The following is a 20,202-nucleotide window of genomic DNA, read 5'->3' on the forward strand; positions in this document are numbered from 1 at the left end:
GAAGGGAGTCTTGCTAAAATGGGAGACTGCAAAAATATATTTCCTACCAGGTTATTTTTCCAAAAATGAGATTATTTAAACGTATTTACAAAGAAAACCAAAGTGTTTTAAGATTTCTATAAATAAAGTTTCCTGTTGTGCAGCAATATGCTTCATAATTTATTGTTTAAAGACATATTAAAATATACAATTTGCAATAGTGTACCTAAGTAATATAAGTAGCCAGGAATCATATTGCCAACCTTACAATTTAACACCAACTCTGATCTACTGCCACTCTCTTATTAATGTTATAAACTCACAAACTGCTTTCAAATAACAGTGTACTTTTTATTTATTATAAAGTTCTGCTGTGGCCTAGATCTGAGAGTTTATATGAAGGTAAATAAAATAACTAGAGTGCTTGAAAATACTATCAACACAGCCTCAGTGCTGGCAGTCAGTGCAAATATCAAATAAGCATCACTATGCCTGCTGACAGTCAGTACACTGGTTGGTGGTGCTAAATCGAATTAATAAAGCTCTTAAACACGCCACAACATAACAGGATCTTAACAGCCATGGCAGCGTTGCTGCTTCTCCCCCCCCCTCTCTCTCTCTCTCTCTCTCTCTCTCCCACCCCACCCACCTCTCTCCTTTCCGCTTCAGAGGTTTCATAAATATCGCTAGCTTACAGGGAAGGAGTGTTCACCCTCTGGGTATACCAGTTTGTTTGTGCTCTCTTCTATTTTTTTCAAGCATAACTGCATTTTTAAAAACATCAATAAATGATCCACAATTTGCGATAGCATCATTTCACCTATCAGAGAGGACTCCCAGTGTCTGATCTAGGAAACCCAGTGTCATTGATTTACGGAGAGACACAGGCGGTGTGTAGGAATTCATTTGCCTTTCAAACAAGCCCCCGCCTCTACTCTCGCTGAGTTATCTTATCAGAGGGACAAGGGAGATGAAAGAAGGACATAAAGTGCCACCATGCCACCACAGGACGTTAACATCCCCCTTAGAGACAAAGAAAAACAGAACAGCTTTTGATAACATTGTGGTCTGTCTCAGTCTCTATCGCCGTTGGTTAACGCTGTACGTGTGTGATCAAATGGCTGAAAGAGCATTTAGTGAGAGTGATTATAAGTTTATATTGTTAAACAATGAAAGTCACCCTTTCATGTCCATTGACTGAGTTTGCCTTTTGGTCTGGTGGTAGTCTACTTGAATGTTTTATACTTTTTTAATTAATGTAAAGCTTTTGGATACAACATCCTTCTGTTCAAGCTGATCAAAGAACGTATTCACTGGAAAGTGCTTTTCTTTAGGGTTGATTTGTGAATGTCACCACTGAAGAGTTTTGTTTTATCTTGGGTTTGTCTCCTAACACTTTGGTGTTAAAACCAAGAGATGCAATCAGCTGGTGCTCTGGGAATGATAAGAGAATACCTGCTGAGACACCCAAAGGGGTTGAAGAAACACTGAGAAAATGAAGCCAGTCAATGAGAACACACACACACACACACACCACACACCACACACACACACACACACACACACACACTGACAGTTGGGCTTCACACTCCACTTGACACGCTGACTGTCAAAGGATGAATCTGATTTATTGCTGCTATTTTATGATATATGTCAAACATGAACCTCTAATGGCAAGTTCTGAAAATAAATGATTTAGTATTATTTCCATTTTAAGGCCAAAAGTAGTAATTATTTCACCTTATAAATGTAAAATGTGAGTTAGGGCTGAAAAGAATGTGGCATAAATGAACATGATTAACAACAAGGCCTTTTTAAGTCCAATGTTGTAGTACAGGTGTAAACAAACCTTTAAAAACACCACAATAATTTAGTTCATGTTTATTGTGTTATAATGCAATAAGTGCAATCAATAAGCTTATTTTTTTTATTTAGGAAGTGAGGCTTTTGTTTACATTTAGATCACGTGAAGGGCACCAAAACGTGTCCTATGATTGGAAGGCATGTCTTTTGAAGCCAGTACAGAGGGCCTGATTAAGCGATTGAGGGGATGCTGAGTATAAGCATGCTCCTCCATAGTGAATGACAAACCCTCGCTATTGATCTGCGCTTGGCTCTTTTCTCAGACTAGCTGATATGTGGAAATTAATGACTCCATTTTCTCCTGTACCACAAACAACTATTTAGTTTTATACAGCAAAACTAATGGTGAAACCCTAACCCTACACCCAAGGGAACTGTTTGAAAAAGGGAAAAAAAGCCTGTGTTAAAAAAAAATTGGTTAACTGATGGAAGGAAAAACACATGTGGCAGGAGAAAAACTGATTCCTTCATAAATGTTACACAAAGCTAAAGTCAATATATTTTAAAAGAGAAACACACATATACACACACCCTTCCATCTACACATACACACACTCTTACCCAATTGCAGTCCTCCATTCCATTCTCCCCATGGATCTATTTCTTGGTGCGAGTCGGGTTCATCCTATGGCCTCAGCCATTGAAAAAAGGTCAAGCAGCCGAGCAGAATGGCAATAACGCCCCTGAAATGGTACCATCAGTGGAACATGATTGATCAATTGAATTCCATAGCACAGAAAAATGTGGGATTAAGTAGAGTATTATACGCACAATGAGTTGAGGCATGATGTTCATTCCAAGTTCATTTCGCCTCCCTCCTCTGCTGGCGGATCAGGCAATCAATAGCGGCCTTGCATATCATATATCACCGCTGGCTCGCCCAGGAGAGAACATAATCTGCTGCAAATTTAGAATGACAGATTTGTATGGGAGCTAAAGCCCTCATCCACTGTTGGCGGCGGGATATAGCGAGGAAGGGAGGGTGGCGGGAGGCAGGCAGGCAGGCAGTGGAGTGGAGGTTCCTGGGATGCTGGCTGGAGGTTTTAGCTGCAGATATTTTTTCCTTTCGGTGTTCGGGACTTGATGAGTGAGCAGAGGGAGAGCTGCAGCGGCGGCGCTGGGCTCCCTGGCCGAGTTGATAGGGTCAGAGATCAGGAGAACGAGGGAAGCATAGACTCATTTGTTTATATAGAGTGTGACTGAGTGAGGAAATGCATACGCTTGCCCTCGTCGCCCCGTCCTTATTCGGCCCTAAGTACCGTCCCCACTCCATTCTGTTTTCCAGAAGACAGGCAATATGTGGGGGATGGAGGGAGAGAAAGAGACAGAGAGAGGGAAGGGTAATATGTTCAGGAGGAAATAGTACAGTTAAATAATGGCCCTCCATTTCCCGCTGGCAGAATGAGAAGCTCTGTATGTAATCGCCAGCCCTACTTTCTCCTCCTGAAATACACACTCTCCCTTACAAGTATGTATTTGCACTGAAGGTAATCCATCAATTACCATAGACCTATCACATGATGACCGTGCTGATGGTGGCCACGAGGAGAGGTGGGGGGGGGGGCAGGGAGCTGCTTGAGTGAGTGTGTGAGAGGGAGAGAGAGAGACAGTGAAAAACAGAGAGGGGGATAAAAAGGCAGACATGCTGGTGGATCTCCCTGAATTTACTGCTGCTCCTCATGCCATCACTCTCACACCCGTTGAGCTAGATAAAAAAAATCTGCCTATGCTCATCTCACATGGCACGCCTGCTAGAATATCAGGTTAAAAAAAAGTTGGAGCTTTTCCCTGATGCTAAGTGTTGTTGCTCTTCCTTCACTTCTCCCTCTCCCTCCTTCTCTAGATGGCTCTGATGGCTCAGGCCCCGGCAGCGACTCTCAGGGCAGCGTGGAGAGTTTAAGGAAGCACCTGCGGGCGGACGCCTTCACCCAGCAGCAGCTGGAGGCCCTGGACCGTGTGTTCGAACGTCCTTCTTACCCTGATGTTTTCCCCACCCCAGAACACATCAAACCTGAACAGGTTGGCCAAACTAATTTCTTGCTCAAAGCAACCTACAAGCTACTGCCTATTAAAGCATATAACCTTTATTTACATTCATAAAACTTAAACAACATGAGACTATTCATTTTCCATTGGAACTCTATGTGGGTGCCCATGCAGCCTTAGCAGTGCCCTAATTGAGTTCATTTTCATCTCTGCGCGATCGCAGGGAATTACAGCGGCGATAAATCAGGGGGACAGCCCCTCAGCCTGCTATACAGCACCTAATGCAGCTAATTACCAAAGTGATTTCTACGGCAAGATCAATACCAAAACGAATTGGAAATGACTTGCAATCACAAAGAGTGGAGAAGAAGGTATTAAAAAAGCGAGAGGAAGGTGGAGGAGGGGGAGAAAAACGGCGTCAGAATGGTCCAGAAAAATCAGTTTTAATTTAATGTAATATTAATCAGGCCGCTTTCCACTCGTTCTGTGCACCTCCTTTTTTCTCCATGCTTCCAACACCCCCTCCTTTTCTTAAACTGGTGAAAAGGTGGGATATTAGGCTATTAGGGGCTTGTCTGGTGTCTGCGTCAGGGCATTAAAAAGCCATTTTGAAGAGGCCAGGCTGAATAGGCCTCATCCCTCCCACACTTCTGGCAGCCATGTGGTCAGGTCATTCAGGACCCTCTGTGCTTGCCACTCGCCCTCCGCCCAGCCTGGCCCTGCCCACAGCCCATCTGCATAACAAAATGGCTCTTGTGCTGCTGAGGCCCAGTGGAATAGAGAGGAACATCCAGCCTTGTGCCAGGGAACAGTTGTAAGCAGACAATTAGAGTTTATCTGAGATAGAGGCAGACAAGGCTGGGGTCACCAGCTCGCCCCTGAGGGACCCCTTCCCATTGAGACAAACAGATGCACACACGCACTCTGACACGACACTCACAGACACAAATGTGTGCACACACACTTATCCTTTTAAAGAAGAAGAGTCCGGTCAGGAAGTGTCATCTCATTAACAAACAGGATTTATCACAGCTGCTAGCTGAGTCTTAACCTGAGATTAAAGTGATAAATACTTAGGGAGTTGATTCTAACATGAACTTTTCTCCTACAGTACAGCAGAGTATTGCAATTTTGTTTTTCGATTGAATTATTGTAAAACATGAAAGTCGTCTGCAGCTGCACGGTATGTTTGATCACAGATGAAAAGATGTGCAATAAAAAAACTCCAATATAAAGTAAAATGTACTAATAAAAGTATGAGAGGGGAAAAACAATACACACTATTTTATTATTTCATCAACCCAGTTTTATGTGTTCATCCTATAGGCAAAACACAAAGGTTGATTTTGAGGTTGTTCCCCCCTTTAAAAAACACACCACATGTCTCTCCTGTAACAAAGCCCTGAATGTCTCCTCCCTTGACTGGTCACAGGGATGACTGCAGTGGAGCACAAAGAGCCAGCTGACACCCCGTCCTTTCACTCCTCTCCCAATCCCTCTCTCATCCCTCTCTCCACTTTCTGCCTTTTCCTCAGACAAGCCCTAATGCATGCATACATCATAGGTCTTGATAAAGCATGGGGAGCAGGGTCAGGACGGGTTGGTGAAGAGGGGGGGGGGTTACAGAAATCAAGGGAAATATTCAGAAGGAAACACAGTGAGAGGATCACAGGCAGCTTCCTCAGATACACTAGGGGTTTCCTTCAGACATATTCCATATATGAATGCTGTTTTAAATCTCACACACGTGGGCTTGCATGCAGTGAATGAGCAACATTGACAATATCATGACACAATCTGATGGAATGTGAAATGTTTTAAATAAAAAGCCACCTTGAATTAAATGTGCATTCCCTTACTGATGTATTTTTGCATGTTTTGTGTATTTGTCTACAGGCGAATGAATACTCACACCCATCCCTGAACGGCGGCCATGATGACGTGAAGCCGAGCCTCTCCTCCAGCGCCAGCTCCGACCTCGCCTCCAGTGTCTCCCAGAGCTACTCTGTTGTGACAGGTACAATTTGACTCATGCTACATTGATCCCTAAAACACAGCTGCAGCAGGTCGAAAGAAATCTGCAGCAAGGTGCACAAACTAAGTGCTTGAACCCAGACAGTGTATTTAGCTCCGCCTCTGCTGCTGCGTTTTCCCGTATTGTCATGGCACGCTCCAGTTATCCAAAGTTTTTTTTTTGTATCCCATTTTTCCAAATTCCTCTCTGACCCTTGCACCAGCCAAATGGATCAAATTTGACTTATTCCTCATCCCCTAAATATTCTTCAGCTATAAGTGAGAGCAGCTAACAAATGGGACTATGTCTGACCTGAGCTGAAAATGCACTTTTTTTCAAACTTGGTTAACTTTGACTGAGCATTGTAAAAAATCCTCTTCATATTGCATCATCATAGAGTAATCAATATTTTGACTGCCGCTTCCTTATGGCGCTACACATTTCCCCAGCTATATTAAATTCTTATCACCGAATGAAAACCTCTTTCGAGCCACTTTTTGAGGCACTCTGTGTATTTATTTCTCGGAGACAGAGCGAGGCGATATATCATCTGAGCCCATTAAATCCTACAGGCCTTTCACACGCTGCTCCTAACTGGCTATTGTGTTAGCCCGGATTGGCCTGCTAACAGATTGACTGGGAGCACTTCTCATGAGAGACAGCTGCTGTTCTCGCCGCGACACGACGTTGTCATCAAAGGCTATGATAGCCTGTTGATTGACAGCGGCTGGAGTAGCACCGTGGCTGGCTGGCTGCCTCATGCTGTGGAGAGAGAGAGGGAAGGAGAGACATAGGTACAGTTCAGACAGTAAAGAAAAACAAAAATTACAGTTTTTTTCCAATTCATGAACTGGCTGCTGTTTTCAATAGTGACTTCAACTGAGTGCCAACAGGTAATGGCAGGTGCAGTGTATTGAATATCTAGCTATCTGTATCATATAACCCACACTGACCCACCCTGTATTGCACTATGGCTCCTTTTTCTCTGCTGTCCAGGTTGATGGCCGCCTGGTTAATTGAAATGTTGTTTGAATGTGGCTGCTGAGGCTCTTTCCCAGGAGAGGTTAGGTTTACTGACTGCAGAGCAATATGCCATTCTTTTAATAAAACACCCACAATTATGCAGTGGGCATCAGAGTCAATGAGTCCACTGTGTGTATGTGTGAGAGAAAGAGAGAGTAGCTAAAGGGGAGGACAGCATGATTGAAAAACTGCAGTGGCCCTTCTCAAATGATCCCCACAGTCCAGCCCCGGACCCAAACACAGAACTACTGGAAAAGAAAGACTCCTTTTTTATTCCTGAATATGTGGGAGGTAGATTTACCCCAGAAAGTTGGGCCTCACGAGAAGAAAGGTGTGTTTTTGTCTTTCATGCCGGGCTCCTCCTATGAAAGCGGTCTCGCTCTGGGGAGCACACTCATAGCAGGTGGTCTTCCAGCCACCTGGGGGACGGGGTCCTCCTATAGCGATACATGTGAGGGCCACAGATTGCATAATTAGGAGCCGAACAAGGAAAACTTTTCTTTGTGTGGAATATGACAGCAAACTTAAGCCTATTGCTTTTGAGTATTTTGAGCACCAAATGAAAGTCAAAAGTAATTTCCAGTTAGCTTTTATTACTTAATTTGAACGACTATGCAAAGCAAAGCATGAAGCACTTGATTGGGTGTAGGTTGTCACTGCATAATATTATTTTTTCTTCCATTAGCAAACCCTGTAAATAGGAATGTATGCCAAGGCTGAAAAATGCTAAATTACCTTCCTCACTTAGGCTGGGATCCAATTATCAATAACTTATGCTCTCATACTGGATGGAGCCACGCGATTATATTCATTCTTTAAATGTTTTCTGCTCCCAATTAAAATGCATACAGTTATTGATCTTGTTGATTTTTATGTCCTGGAATTTGCATAATCTATTAAAGATGAATGATTAATGAAGTGCTCAGTTTTGCATTCCAAGAGCGCCAGGGAAAGCAATGTCGGCCATCTTTTGTGTCCTCTGTATGTGTGAAAGAGACAGTTACCTCGGAAGGAGGGCGGCAGCCAAATTAGGGCACTGAAACGCACCGCTGGGATTCAGTGTGAATCACCAATCATTGACAAATGATGTTCTCCTTCCATGACAATCTTTGAAAAAGTGTCAAAGCTATTTGTAGTGAAATTATTTTTCTCATCGTCTACTAAGAGAAGTACAACAAATAAAACATTTGTCAAATTTGGCATACTGGGTGAAAAAGAAAAACCGTGAACTTTCTGGTGTGTACAAGCTGTGAAGAAGCGTATGTGTCAGTGTTCACTGGAAAAACACACTGCTCAGTGCGTTCAGGTAGAGAACAGCATGTCATGTTTAACCTCTGGTCTCTGGCTCTGGTCCAGCATGTATGCGTCTGCCCAGTTTTCCATTGATACCTGAAAATAGATTGTCCTGTAAATCCATTGACTTCTAATCCCTGCACAAGTTTATATTTAGAACAAATGATGGTACAGATTTGTTACAACATGATCACTCTCACCAGAGCCTGTGGGGGGCTGAGTGTAAATGGGAACCCCTCTGTCCAGTCTCTATCAGATGCGAAGATTCAATGTTTTTACATCCCTCTCTCTCCCTATGAGAGACAAGAACAAACTGTACAGATGAGGTGTGAACAACCTCATGCTTAATTACACATTATTTCCAGCTGAAATGTACACCACACTGAGCTCCTTTTATAACTTGGCAGTAACAGCCTTTTGCTGCTGGGTGGCAAACAACAAGCAGCCACCTAACCTGCGCTGCCTGGTGTGAGGCATGGTGGCAAACAGCGTGTCTCAGCATCGTAAACGCCTGCTGACCCGGGCTCAAATTAATGTTTATATCATCCCCCCAGCACACTAACCTGTGAGCACACTTTTGATAATGAATGACCTGTCCTGTGTATGGGGAATGTAAGCTATTTGGCCGTGTTAATATTATTTACTTATTTACTTTTCATTTGTTCATTTCTGGTGCAAGTGGTAAAATATGTGTAAATGTAACGTTTCATTTTGTCTAGACTCCTCTACAGACCGTACGTACTACTACACAAGACACAAGTTTTAGTGATAGTGTAGAATAGTGATCTTGAAGATACTGTAGGATTGGAAAAAGTTCTCTGCAGATTGAATGTCAGCCTTTTGAAAACAAGAGTTCTTCAGTAAATGGTTTGCGCACCGAAGTTCCTTGGTGTGTGTTTAAAAAAGAAATGCTCACTTGAGAGAAGGCTGTTGTAGCTATATCTGGACGCATCACTCCGAGGACCATTGTAGGTTCTTAACAGTCCATTTCTATGGTTGATGGGGTCTGCAGACGTGGTATCAGTGTATCAGTGGTAGAGCAGAGACAGATGTTGGAGAACTCTATAGCGTCTCCACTCTCTCAGAGATGTGTTTGCTGGGGAGAAAAGTCCCCAAGGACCCTGAGTTTATCTTCCATCTCCATCATCAGGGCCTGTGATTTGACAGGCTCCCTTTGCCTGGGCTCTGCCTCGTCTCCAGGACAATAAGCAACACCATGTCTGATTAGTTTCAGAGTTCAGTGGTCTTGAACGCAGCGTTTGTATCGGTTGTTGTTGCGTCGTAACCTCTGTCTGTTTGACAACGGTTGCTCAGGCGCTGAGAAAACAGAAGCCTACAGCATGCAGGAAGTCTCTGATCCAATGTAAACTAGATGCTAGGCTTCATGTTTGGCAGCATAAGTCTTTCACTAAAGTTCATAATAATGTCCCAAAGGTTTGGTAGGCCAAGCAGTTTCATACTTACATTAATGTAACTGCTCCTTAGACAACTACTTGTTTGTATTGTGTGACCAAGATTCACTTAACACAAACCCAATCCAATGTTTAAAACTGTGACAAACTGTCATTGGATTATGTTTTTCAGGCCGACACTTGTTGAGCATGTCTTTTTCTACCATATGTTTTTTGTTATGGTTCAGGCTCACTGTGATTGTTGTCAAAACGCTGATCAAGCTGTTCGTTAAATATAATGCTTTAGGCAAACCCTAAAATAATTTACTGTTATCCCCCCGATCAAACTCAGGGTAACTTTTGAAGTTACATTTTAGATATAATGAACTGAACAGCAGAACTGAGGGCCAGCCATTTGCAATCATTCCTAAATGCGGACCTTGTTTCAAATACATTCATGACATACTTGTACAGTGCATGTGACACACTTTAGGTCCATCCAATTAAATACAAAGCCCTCTCATTAGAATATTTCTGTTCATGCCAGAGTTTTGTGGCAACCATGCTTTTAATGATTAAGTTAAAAAATGTCCTCCATAACAATGCAATTTGTCTCAATAAGATGAAAGTATTCTGTGTAATTGCAATACATCTGTCTAAATCCCCATTTACAGCTGTCACAAAGACAAAGAGATTTGGAGAACTTCCTTTAGACTTCTATGGGAAAGCAGTCGCTTACGTTCCCTGGCATTAGGTTCATAGGACTGACAGGGTTGTTTCCCCCCTTCCATACAACAGCCCTTATCTTAATGAGGAATCGCAACACACAGTCCTGTTGTAAAATGATGGGGGAAGCAGCTAATGAGGCTATCATGGTGTCGGGAAAGAGCCATCTCTCCCTGCAGGCCCCAGCCAACAGAACGGGCTCACGGCAGACGTGGCGAGGCCGGAGACAGAGCTCACATTGATTGCATAGGTTCAAGAGGCAGAGCCGGTGAAATGAAAGATGCCAAGACTCATCAGCCAAATTAGATCAAAGTGCAGAGTTCTGAACTGTCTGCGAGCCGATGCTTGGTTATTTGTGGGAGTTATTTTGTTGTGAGAAAGCAGCCGTGAGATTATGTTGTTTGTTTTCCCCAGAACCTTTGGGACATTTTTTAGGCATTTGAGCTTGATTGATCAGGCGCAATGTGTTGTTGCATAATTTCACTGGTGTATGTTTCCACTTAGCTGAATGAATTACTGCTGCGTGCATATGAGATTATTATTATATACTTTGTAATTAATCAAATCGACTGCTTATCTATTCAGAATTCATATGAAATGTTGCATCTTGAGTTGGTGAAAGAGTAAAAGTTAATGGGAACCGAGGAAAGAAAATGTTCTCCAATCTTCTTTATTTTTTATTTCCTACCTATTTAGGGTTAAAAAAAACATCTTGCAATTTAGACTTTTTTTAATTTAATTTAATTTAAATGTTACAGTATGTCCACTGTAGAGGACGTCAGGACCATTTTAGTTTGAAAAGACAGCCAAAATTAACAGATAGACTATGTAACGTATTATGGTTATAGAGTGATATTAATACAATAATACATTCACCTTTATTTAAAACATAAATAAGTAATTGATCTGAACATTGCTGTTTATTTGGTCACTGAAAAACTAGTTTTGGTGAATCTTTCCAGATCTTCAAAGACTTTGTAGTCAATGTAGTGGGAAAAGTACCTCATTGACTCCAGTCAGCACGGGCTGTATGGGTCATCTTGACTAGTCTTATGGATGTGGTCTCCATTTGACCATGCTCATAGAAACAAACTTGACATTCCTGAGGCAATTCTCATTTTTCTTAAAATAAAAACAACAATAAGACATACGTGCTACTCTTGGCCCACAGGGGGCCATGTCTTTCCAGCTCGTCCCGGTCTCTATGTCTGTATCTGTGCGCTCATGGAGCCTCCTTTATCTTTCCCCCCCTTCTTCTTGACCCTCTTCTATCCCAGGTGTGAAATCCTCATCTCTCTCATCATCTGAGTGCTCAAAATCTTAATCTCCCTGAACTATCTGGTACAGAAAATGTCTGCTTCAGTTCCGTCTCCTGCAACAATATGGAGTCATAAAGTCCATGAAGATGGTCCTGACGTCCACTAGAATGGACATTTATAAAAGAGCTGTTATTTTAAAAATGTAATTATTTAATTGCTTTCAGAACTAATTATATAGTTCCTCACATCAACAAAAAATGGTTTGGTATGCCAGCCATTTTGGAGGAGAAGAAAGAGGAACTTCCCAGCATGTAATTGTAACCAATGACATATCACTGGAAAGACCAGGATGTCCTCTATACAGTACATCAGGGATTGATAGAGTAGCTCAAAAGAGTAAAAGGAGATGCATGTTAACAAAATGTCCACTACATTTTCAATAGGCTGGGTCCCAGGAGGGTAAAGTAGCAATTGCTCTTTTACTGCTCTTAATCTTTTATTTTTCATTCATATCAGGAATCTGTAGAGATATGGAGTCTCGTCTCGGTTTGATTCATTGCACTGTTGTAGTGTTCGGCTATGCAAGACAAATCTAGAAAAAACGTATGCTGCTTAGTTGATTTGTGTTTGCAAATATTTTTTTATTTTAGTTGTTGGACATTTAAACAGCTATACATCCATCCCTACATCCATCTGAGTTGCTGAAGTGAAAGTATGTAGAGCAGGGGTAGCCAACACGGTGCCCGCGGGCACTCAGTCGCCCGCAGGGGCAACATGAGGCGCCCGCCGGGCACGTTCTAAAAATAGCTCGCCAAGCAAATCCAAAATGTATAAAATACACAAAACAAAAAAGGAAATGTAATCAAAAGAATCTCCCCCATGCATAAACGAAACCTAAATCATAGCGAACTCTATCTACTTACTACAACTCTATATCTATCTAACACCCCTCCTCCCCCCCCTACAATGAATATCGACCAATCACGTTCTTGCTTGATTTGCGGGACCAGCGTTGCAGTCGGGAAGAAAAGCAATGTGGCACCTCCCCGCTGATGTTCCTTCTGGCAGAATCTACACAACACATCAGCCCCATTGAACAGCCCATCATGCCAGCCTATACACCACATGAGGGGCAGAATTTTACTGTGTGTGTTGCAACTTGCATATTTATTTATTGCACTTGACGCACACACACGCATGGCGTAATCTCCACTGGGGACAGGGGGGACATGTCCCCTGCTCTTTTCGAAATCCCGTTTGTGTCCCCCCACATTACAAATATGTTTATTATTATTTTTTAACGCAAGCCGTCATCGCCACGGAGGAGCACACAACCTGTGTGTGTGTGAGTGCACCCCTTTATCTATTTAATATAGATAAAGTAAGAAATCATTCCAATGTGTACAATAGCAGGACAGTACAAAAACAGTTTAAAAGGGGAGTGATTAGTAAAATATGCATAAATAAAAAGAAAGAATGCTAACTAGGTAACACAAGATAAGAATAAACAAGTTTAAATGATTTATTATTGGTTGTGATCATATTCCAAAGATGTTTGTTTCTTGAAAAGTATACAGCTCCCTTTCATCTGAGTGTTGAGAGCTGTATCCATAAATTCATGTTGTGCTCAAAGTGCACCAGATTGATGCATTTCACTTCAACATTTAAAAAAAGAATCTTCCCGGGGGTGCATGCCCCCAGACCCCCCTAGAGGAGGTGAGGTCCCCCCTGGAGGATGTGAGGACCCCCCTAGAGGAGGTGAGGTCCCCCCTGGAGGATGTGAGGCTGCCCCTAGAGGAGGTGAGGTCCACCCCCAAATAAAGCAGGTTAAAATAATTAAATTGCATACATGTTCTTTTAGTAAACACTGAAAACGGGTCCCAAAGACCCAAACAGCACACAAAGGTTAAAGGTAAGCATATAATAATGTTAAAATGTGCTAAATATATACACTGCAAAAAACAAAAAAAAGAGGAGTAAAAGTAGCCCCCGACTTGTTTTATTGTTTGAAAGTAGCCCTCATCCTAAAAAAGGTTGGTGACCCCTGATTAAATTACATTACATTACATTGCATTTAGCTGACGCTTTTATCCAAAGCGACTTACAATAAGTACATTCGACCAGGAAGACACAACCTTGAAGAAAACAGAATCATATAAGTACATCAGGTTTCATAGAGCCAAACATTTCAAGTGCTACTCCACTGGCTTTAGGTAAGCCAGTCCTTTATTAGTATAAAAGTGCTTCGTTAATAGTTCTAACGCTCGAAGTGGAGTGGAAAGAGATGAGTTTTCAGTTTGCGCCGGAAGATGTGCAAGCTATCTGCCGTCCTGATGTCAATGGGGAGCTCATTCCACCATCTTGGAACCAGGACAGCAAACCCACGTGTTTTCGCCGATGGGAACTTGGGTCCTCCTCGCAGCGAGGGCGCAACGAGTCGTTTGGCTGATGCAGAGCGTAGTGCACGCGCTGGGGTGTACGGTTTAACCATGTCCTGGATGTAGGAAGGGCCAGATCCATTCGCAGCATGGTAAGCAAGTACCAGTGTCTTGAAGTGGATTCTAGCAGTTACCGGAAGCCAGTGAAGGGAGCGGAGGAGCGGAGTGGTGTGGGAGAATTTAGGAAGGTTGAAGACCAGACGAGCCGCTGCATTCTGGATGAGCTGCAGAGGTCGGATGGCACATGCAGGTAGACCAGCCAGGAGGGAGTTGCAGTAGTCTAGGCGTGAGATGACGAGAGCCTGGACCAGAACCTGAGTCGCTTTGTAAGTCAGCTGGGGACGTATCTTCCTGATGTTGTAAAGCGTGTATCTGCAGCAACGGGTTGTAGCAGCGATGTTTGCAGTGAAGGACAGGTTGTTATCTAGGGTCACACCCAGATTCCTTGCAGTCTGAGTCGGGGAAACAACTGAGGTGCCGATGTTGATTGTTAGGTCAAGAGTGGGACAATCTTTTCCCGGGAGGAAGAGCAGCTCAGTCTTGTCAAGGTTGAGCTTGAGGTGATGAGCAGACATCCACTGAGAGATGTCAGCTAGACAAGCAGAGATGCGTGCAACGACCTGGGTCTCTGAGCGGGGAAAGGACAGAATTAATTGGGTGTCATCAGCGTAGCAGTGGTAAGAAAAACCATGCGGGCTAATGACTGATCCGAGCGAGTTTGTGTACACGGAGAAGAGGAGGGGACCAAGAACAGAGCCCTGAGGGACCCCCTTAGTTAATTGACAAGGGTCGGACTCAGACCCTCTCCAAGTCACCCTGTAGGTACGGTCTTTCAGGTATGAGGTGAGGAGGGAAAGTGCAGAGCCTGAAACTCCAAGTTTTTTGATGTAGAGTATGTGTGGATTTGCATGTCTACATCATTTCTATTTTTTTTCTTTTTCTTGTTTTCCACCTGGCAGACTCTCACCCATCATATCCACCTTCCATGTGCGTAAAGCGAGAGCCCCATGAGGCATCATTTGCCCCCTTCACCCCCTCCTCTACTCCCAGCTACCCTGCCCATACCCACGGCCCCCGCTACAGCCAATATGCCCGCCAGCCTTTTATAGCAGGTACAACTTTACCAATAAGGCCCTGCAGCCAGATCAAAATCAAATCAAGCTCTCTATTTTAGTTGTTAATTTTTGATAATTTAGTAGATTGAAGCATCCACCTCTCACGTTGCAAAGCCATCAATCCCATCACGCTTTGAGGCCTCACTGTTTTGTATATAGGAGTGAAACTGACTGTTTGCCCCTCATTAACAGCACATGTTCTATCCCCCTCTCGGGTTAACAATGGGCCTCCAGGTCCCTTCAGCCTCGTGACAGGCCCAAGGTCTGAGGGGCCGGAGGGGGGCCGGAGGGGGGGGGGGGGGGGGGGGAGAGCTTGCAGAGGGTGAGACTTAAGGCTGATGCTGCTTTGGACCCGCAGGTCCCTGTCCTGTGTGCCCCTTTAACCTGTCTTACTCGGTCACTGTTAATTGAACAACCAAATGTGGTTCAATGCTTTTGTCACTTTCAAAAGCTGCTCAGAAAGTTGGTATATGTCCTTTACAAAATATACAATTTTTGCATAATAAACAATTCCGTAACTTTCCTCAAAATAGCACATATATACGCAATAATTGCACTGTGATATGGACTGGGGACCTGTTTGGGGAGCATCTTTCACCCGATGCAATGTCCAGCCCCTTGAAACCCCAGATAAGCAGAGCAACAGTTTACGTATTTGTTTTCCTGTTTATTACTTTTGAACGATTTAACTTGCATACTATGAAAAATGAAATGCTGTTATACAATGTGACAGCAAGTGGCTTGTCTTTGCTTGTTATTTTCTTTACTATATATCTTTACTATATATATCCTTACTTTGGTGATATCAAGTATCGTGGTTGAAACATTGAATTCAATTTTCTTATAAAACCTGATGTAAATGCAAAAGTATAAATAGAAAATAAACATTCATTCTGAACTTTTCTGCATTCAAGCATCATGTAAATAATTTCCCTCCTTTGTGCCTGCAGGTCGAGACATGGCCAGTACCACCCTACCTGGCTACCCGCCTCACGTCCCCCCCACTGGGCAAGGCAGCTACCCCACCTCCACACTCGCTGGAATGGTTCCTGGTAGGTACCACTACTCCCTTTTTATGATGCCATTAATTTTAATCTTACAGCTTTTATTTTCAGTAGGCAGTCCCCTGCAGTTGATCTTGGTGAGGTCACTTTAAGCTAAACAAGTAGTAATACTTATCTGTGATGTCTCTAAAAGTGTGCATGTAACACATACAACAACAAATCACTCTTTGAATTACTGAAGAAACCTCAAGGCCTTGCTCTTGACCCAAAGGATTGAAGAGAGCTTGTTATAGCTTTGTTAGACTGCGGTTAGCGTGTGGTTAGCGTCTGCGGACGAGGACATTAGATGAACTCGATAGGCGATCACCACAATCAGTGGCCGTGTGATAGGACAGTTCCTCTCAGTTACACTCCAGCTCCCAGCGCTCATTACCTCTGCCGTGTCCACACAGCGCACTCGCACCAGCCCCGTCGATAAACACTGCTTTTGCTCCTCTCCTCGCCTCCCCGGACACCCAGGGCTGCAGAGCGTATCTCTTTCCCCTCTACTTAACCTGCAGTTCAGGTTCACAGCAAACAGTTAAGGGTCAAAACACAGAGGCGTGGAGGGCCTGTAAATATTTAAATCACTATCTCTCTCAGGGATGAGCTCAAGTTACACGACCAGCACTGGGGATGCTATAGCTGGCAGCATGTGTAGATCTCTCCTCCAAACAACTGAAAACACAATTCCTTTTATCGCTCGGAGACGTGTACCTATCACAGTAACCAATAATCAAAGCAGGCGTGCAGTATTTACAAGTGAGCTCACTGTGAACGACACAGACATTTTACGGGATACATGGAGGTAAAAGCTGAAATCTAAATGAATACTATTGTAGAGTGCTTATGGATCATACTAGCACACAAGCACAGCTGTGTTTTTAATCCAGAGGTTGCATTTTTTTTTTCATCTGGCGGGGAATGACTAAGATTTATTGACTGGCCCCAAACACTGTTAAAGCAAAGGCTATTCCTCAGCAGCTTCAAATAAAGCTTTTATAGTGTCGTAAAAGAAGGAAACCTGTGGACCCTAAGCATCACTCTCCGAAATCCCCTCAGCCTCCCGTCCTTTCCACCACGACCCGCACAGGGAGGACAAAGAGCGAATGAGAGTCTCAAAGAACCTATTAGGGATTTTTGAAGCGAAGCCTCATCGCTTAAAAGTAGGGGAAAATCACTGCAGTCCTCACTTAAGGAAAAAATAAAACTAACAAAGGATTAATAAAACAATCAATTCACCTGAAGGGACCGAGGAGACAAGCTATGCAAGTAGCTAGGATAAAAACGCAGCATTATCGAGTGACAACATTGTCATAGACCTGGATTGTGACTCGGTGTTAGGGCTTCTATAAAAGTGTAATATTTTAAGAAAGCTGTCTGTCATTTAATTTGTAAGCTCTTTGCTAATGTTTGTATTTATTGATCTGTTTTCTAGGAGGGGACTTTTCTGGAAACCCTTACTCTCATCCACAATACACCACATACAACGATGGATGGCGGTTCAGCAATCCAGCATTACTAAGTAAGAAACTTTCTAACATACTTTAACATTTTTATAATATAAATAAATCTCCAGGCTCTATATATTCTCATGTCCTACATGATGTTTGGCCTCGTGGTTTCCAACGGCTCGTTCTTCTGTTAACTTTCAGGTTCCCCTTATTATTATAGTGCCGCGTCCCGTGGCTCCGCACCACCCACTGCTGCCACGGCCTACGACCGCCACTAGTTACTATGGAGACCATCTCAAACTGCAGGGCCAGGGATATGGCCTCCATATTGTCCATGTCTGAGAAACACTGAGGTCAAAGGGAAGCGTGGTGGAATCCTAAAGGAAACCCTGTGACGTTACACGATGTGGAGGAAGGATCGGCGAGGTCAATGCCGCTGCATCTCGCCCAGCTTCAGCGTCACACACTTTGGGTCAAAATCGCCTGCGGGGCGTTCAGAGCCCACCCATCATGCCCTCACTCTCTCAAAGGCCCGAACACTTCCAGAATGACTTTAAGAGATTATATAAATATATATATTATAAAATATAAATTGAAGAAAAACAGTGTGAAGAATACCATGTGGAAAAAAATGTTGTGGGTTTTTATTTTTGTTTCTCTGTTGCTGTTGTTGTTGTTGTTATTTTATTCATGGATCCTCACTTTCCTTTTTTGTGATGAACCGCAGTATTTTTCTGCTCTTAAGAGAGAAGTCCAGGGGAAATGGCAATGGTCCCATAGCTTGACGATGCAGCGTCTTAAAGCAGTGTTTCGAGGGCTTTACTCTGGTGCTTTGACTACGTCTTCTGCTCCCATTTCTCCTGTCCCACTGACATCATCAGCCTAACACAGCATGTCCTACAACGTTTACTGACCCTATATAGACCAATGGCAACAACACACTCCCTGTGGCAAACAATCAGATGTAAAAATGTAAATCATTTTGCAAAGTATTAAAAACATGGTGACCACAAAAATGGTCTCGCCAGAATTTGAAATACTTTAATTTATTTGTTCTGTTTCTGTTTTTTAATGTAAGAAAAAGGCTATCAAAGAGTAGTTCTCACCTTTCTCTCATTTTCCAGTCATGTCCATGTCAATGCATGATCGTCCTTTGCTCTTTTTTTGCACTATATCCTGCTTATTTATTTGATTTGGTACTGTCTAAGTGACAGTACCAAATCATTAAGTTAAATTAACCTACCATTTGAAAACATAAGTTCAAACTTTTTATGTTGGATAGTTTAGTTGTAAAAGCACAAAGCAGACAGACATGTGTGAACATCCTTTTCTGAGTAAAAGCAATGCTTTCAATTTTTCTGAGGACTTCGAAGCCTCATCCCTATGGCTACATGAACAAATTCAATTCTCCTGGGTTATACTCCATTCAGCTTCTTAGTCGTACCACTAGATGCCTACACTGTTTAGAAAGCTGTTTGCAGTTGAGCAAACTAACTGTAAATTAGCTTCAACAATTGCCTTACAAGCCTGTTCTTTCAACGCAAATTCATGCCTGTTCAACAAAATGAATTGCCTTTACAAACACATATTCACAACCCTCCTTGATTTACGTTCTACTCTCCATAGGGACTGAACGGAAAAACTGATTCAGTTTGCTTTTTGGGCAATATTTTGTGAATGTACTATTAACTACATTTGCCAAAGACTTAGTTTGATATTTAATATTTTATTTACAGTATATGTATGCATAAATAAAGCAGTATTATCTTTTAAATGAGTAGTCAACACTGAACACGTATGCCGTGACTTTTTAACGGTCGAACAACATGATGCATATGACTGTAATGAAAAAGGTGAAATTCAGTTACTCAATACTCTGTCAGTTGCAACAAAATGCTGCTTTGTAGAATGGTTTGTGAATAATGTGAAGACAATTCTTCTCTGTAAATAATATCACACACACACGCAGCATATCATACTAATGTACTGGCTCCCTTTGTAGATATTCAAACTGAAAAAATACATTACATTTGTGTCTTAATGTAATGTTGTGCTCTGAGGAAAGGCATAACTACTGTATGACCTGCTGCTACACATACTGTAGCAGCAGGTTCCAGATGCTAACATCACATAGGTCGTCTTTGTCATTTGATTTTGTTTTCATGATAATGTTTTATGTCACTATGCAATGAGTTTAATGGCTTTCTGTATCATCTGTTGTTGTTGGGCTCAGAATAAGTAATCCCCATGGAGAACAGCATATAAATGAACAAGAACAAAAGACCTCCAGTGTGAAATGGTTTCTCTCTCATTTCACAAATTCCCTTAAATGAGGATGTGATCCAACTGAGGTCCTTGGCAACAATCAAAGATATTGTCCTGTTTGCTGTTAGTAGATGTTGTGATCATTATATTAATCCAAATTACAGTCATCTGTGGCTCCATGTGTAGAAACACATCCACACTTATTACCAGTCACTCATCTCTCCTTGCTCCCATCACTCCCTCCGTCATTACAACGCTTTAGCAAAAGGCATCCAACATGAAGTTTACTTTAATTCCACACAAGCAAATACATCATCTGGCACCAGGGTTAACTGTCGTTGCAGAGGGCACCA

At 42.6% G+C, this 20,202-nt stretch overlaps 1 protein-coding gene across 7 annotated transcripts in view; it reads left to right on the top strand.

Moving 5' to 3' along the window:
- Positions 1-18,621, top strand: part of pax2a (paired box 2a) — a 30,320-nt gene extending 11,699 nt beyond the window's left edge. For 2 of the 7 annotated variants that reach the window (XM_034203723.1, XM_034203722.1), the window contains exons 7-12: positions 3,686-3,861; positions 5,725-5,845; positions 14,932-15,084; positions 16,038-16,139; positions 17,569-17,655; positions 17,805-18,621. In XM_034203723.1, coding sequence (XP_034059614.1) covers positions 3,686-3,861; positions 5,725-5,845; positions 14,932-15,084; positions 16,038-16,139; positions 17,569-17,655; positions 17,805-17,926 — 761 coding nt within the window. In that variant the 3' untranslated portion in view covers positions 17,927-18,621. Of the gene's footprint in view, positions 1-3,685; positions 3,862-5,724; positions 5,846-14,931; positions 15,085-16,037; positions 16,140-17,568; positions 17,656-17,785 lie in introns of all 7 variants that reach the window. The other 5 variants (XM_034203729.1, XM_034203728.1, XM_034203727.1 and 2 more) reach the window with 3 other exon arrangements.
- The last annotated feature ends 1,581 nt before the right edge of the window (positions 18,622-20,202 follow it).

This window comes from Gymnodraco acuticeps, unplaced genomic scaffold (assembly GCF_902827175.1).
Source record: "Gymnodraco acuticeps unplaced genomic scaffold, fGymAcu1.1, whole genome shotgun sequence".
Classification (NCBI taxonomy): Eukaryota; Metazoa; Chordata; class Actinopteri; order Perciformes; family Bathydraconidae; genus Gymnodraco; species Gymnodraco acuticeps.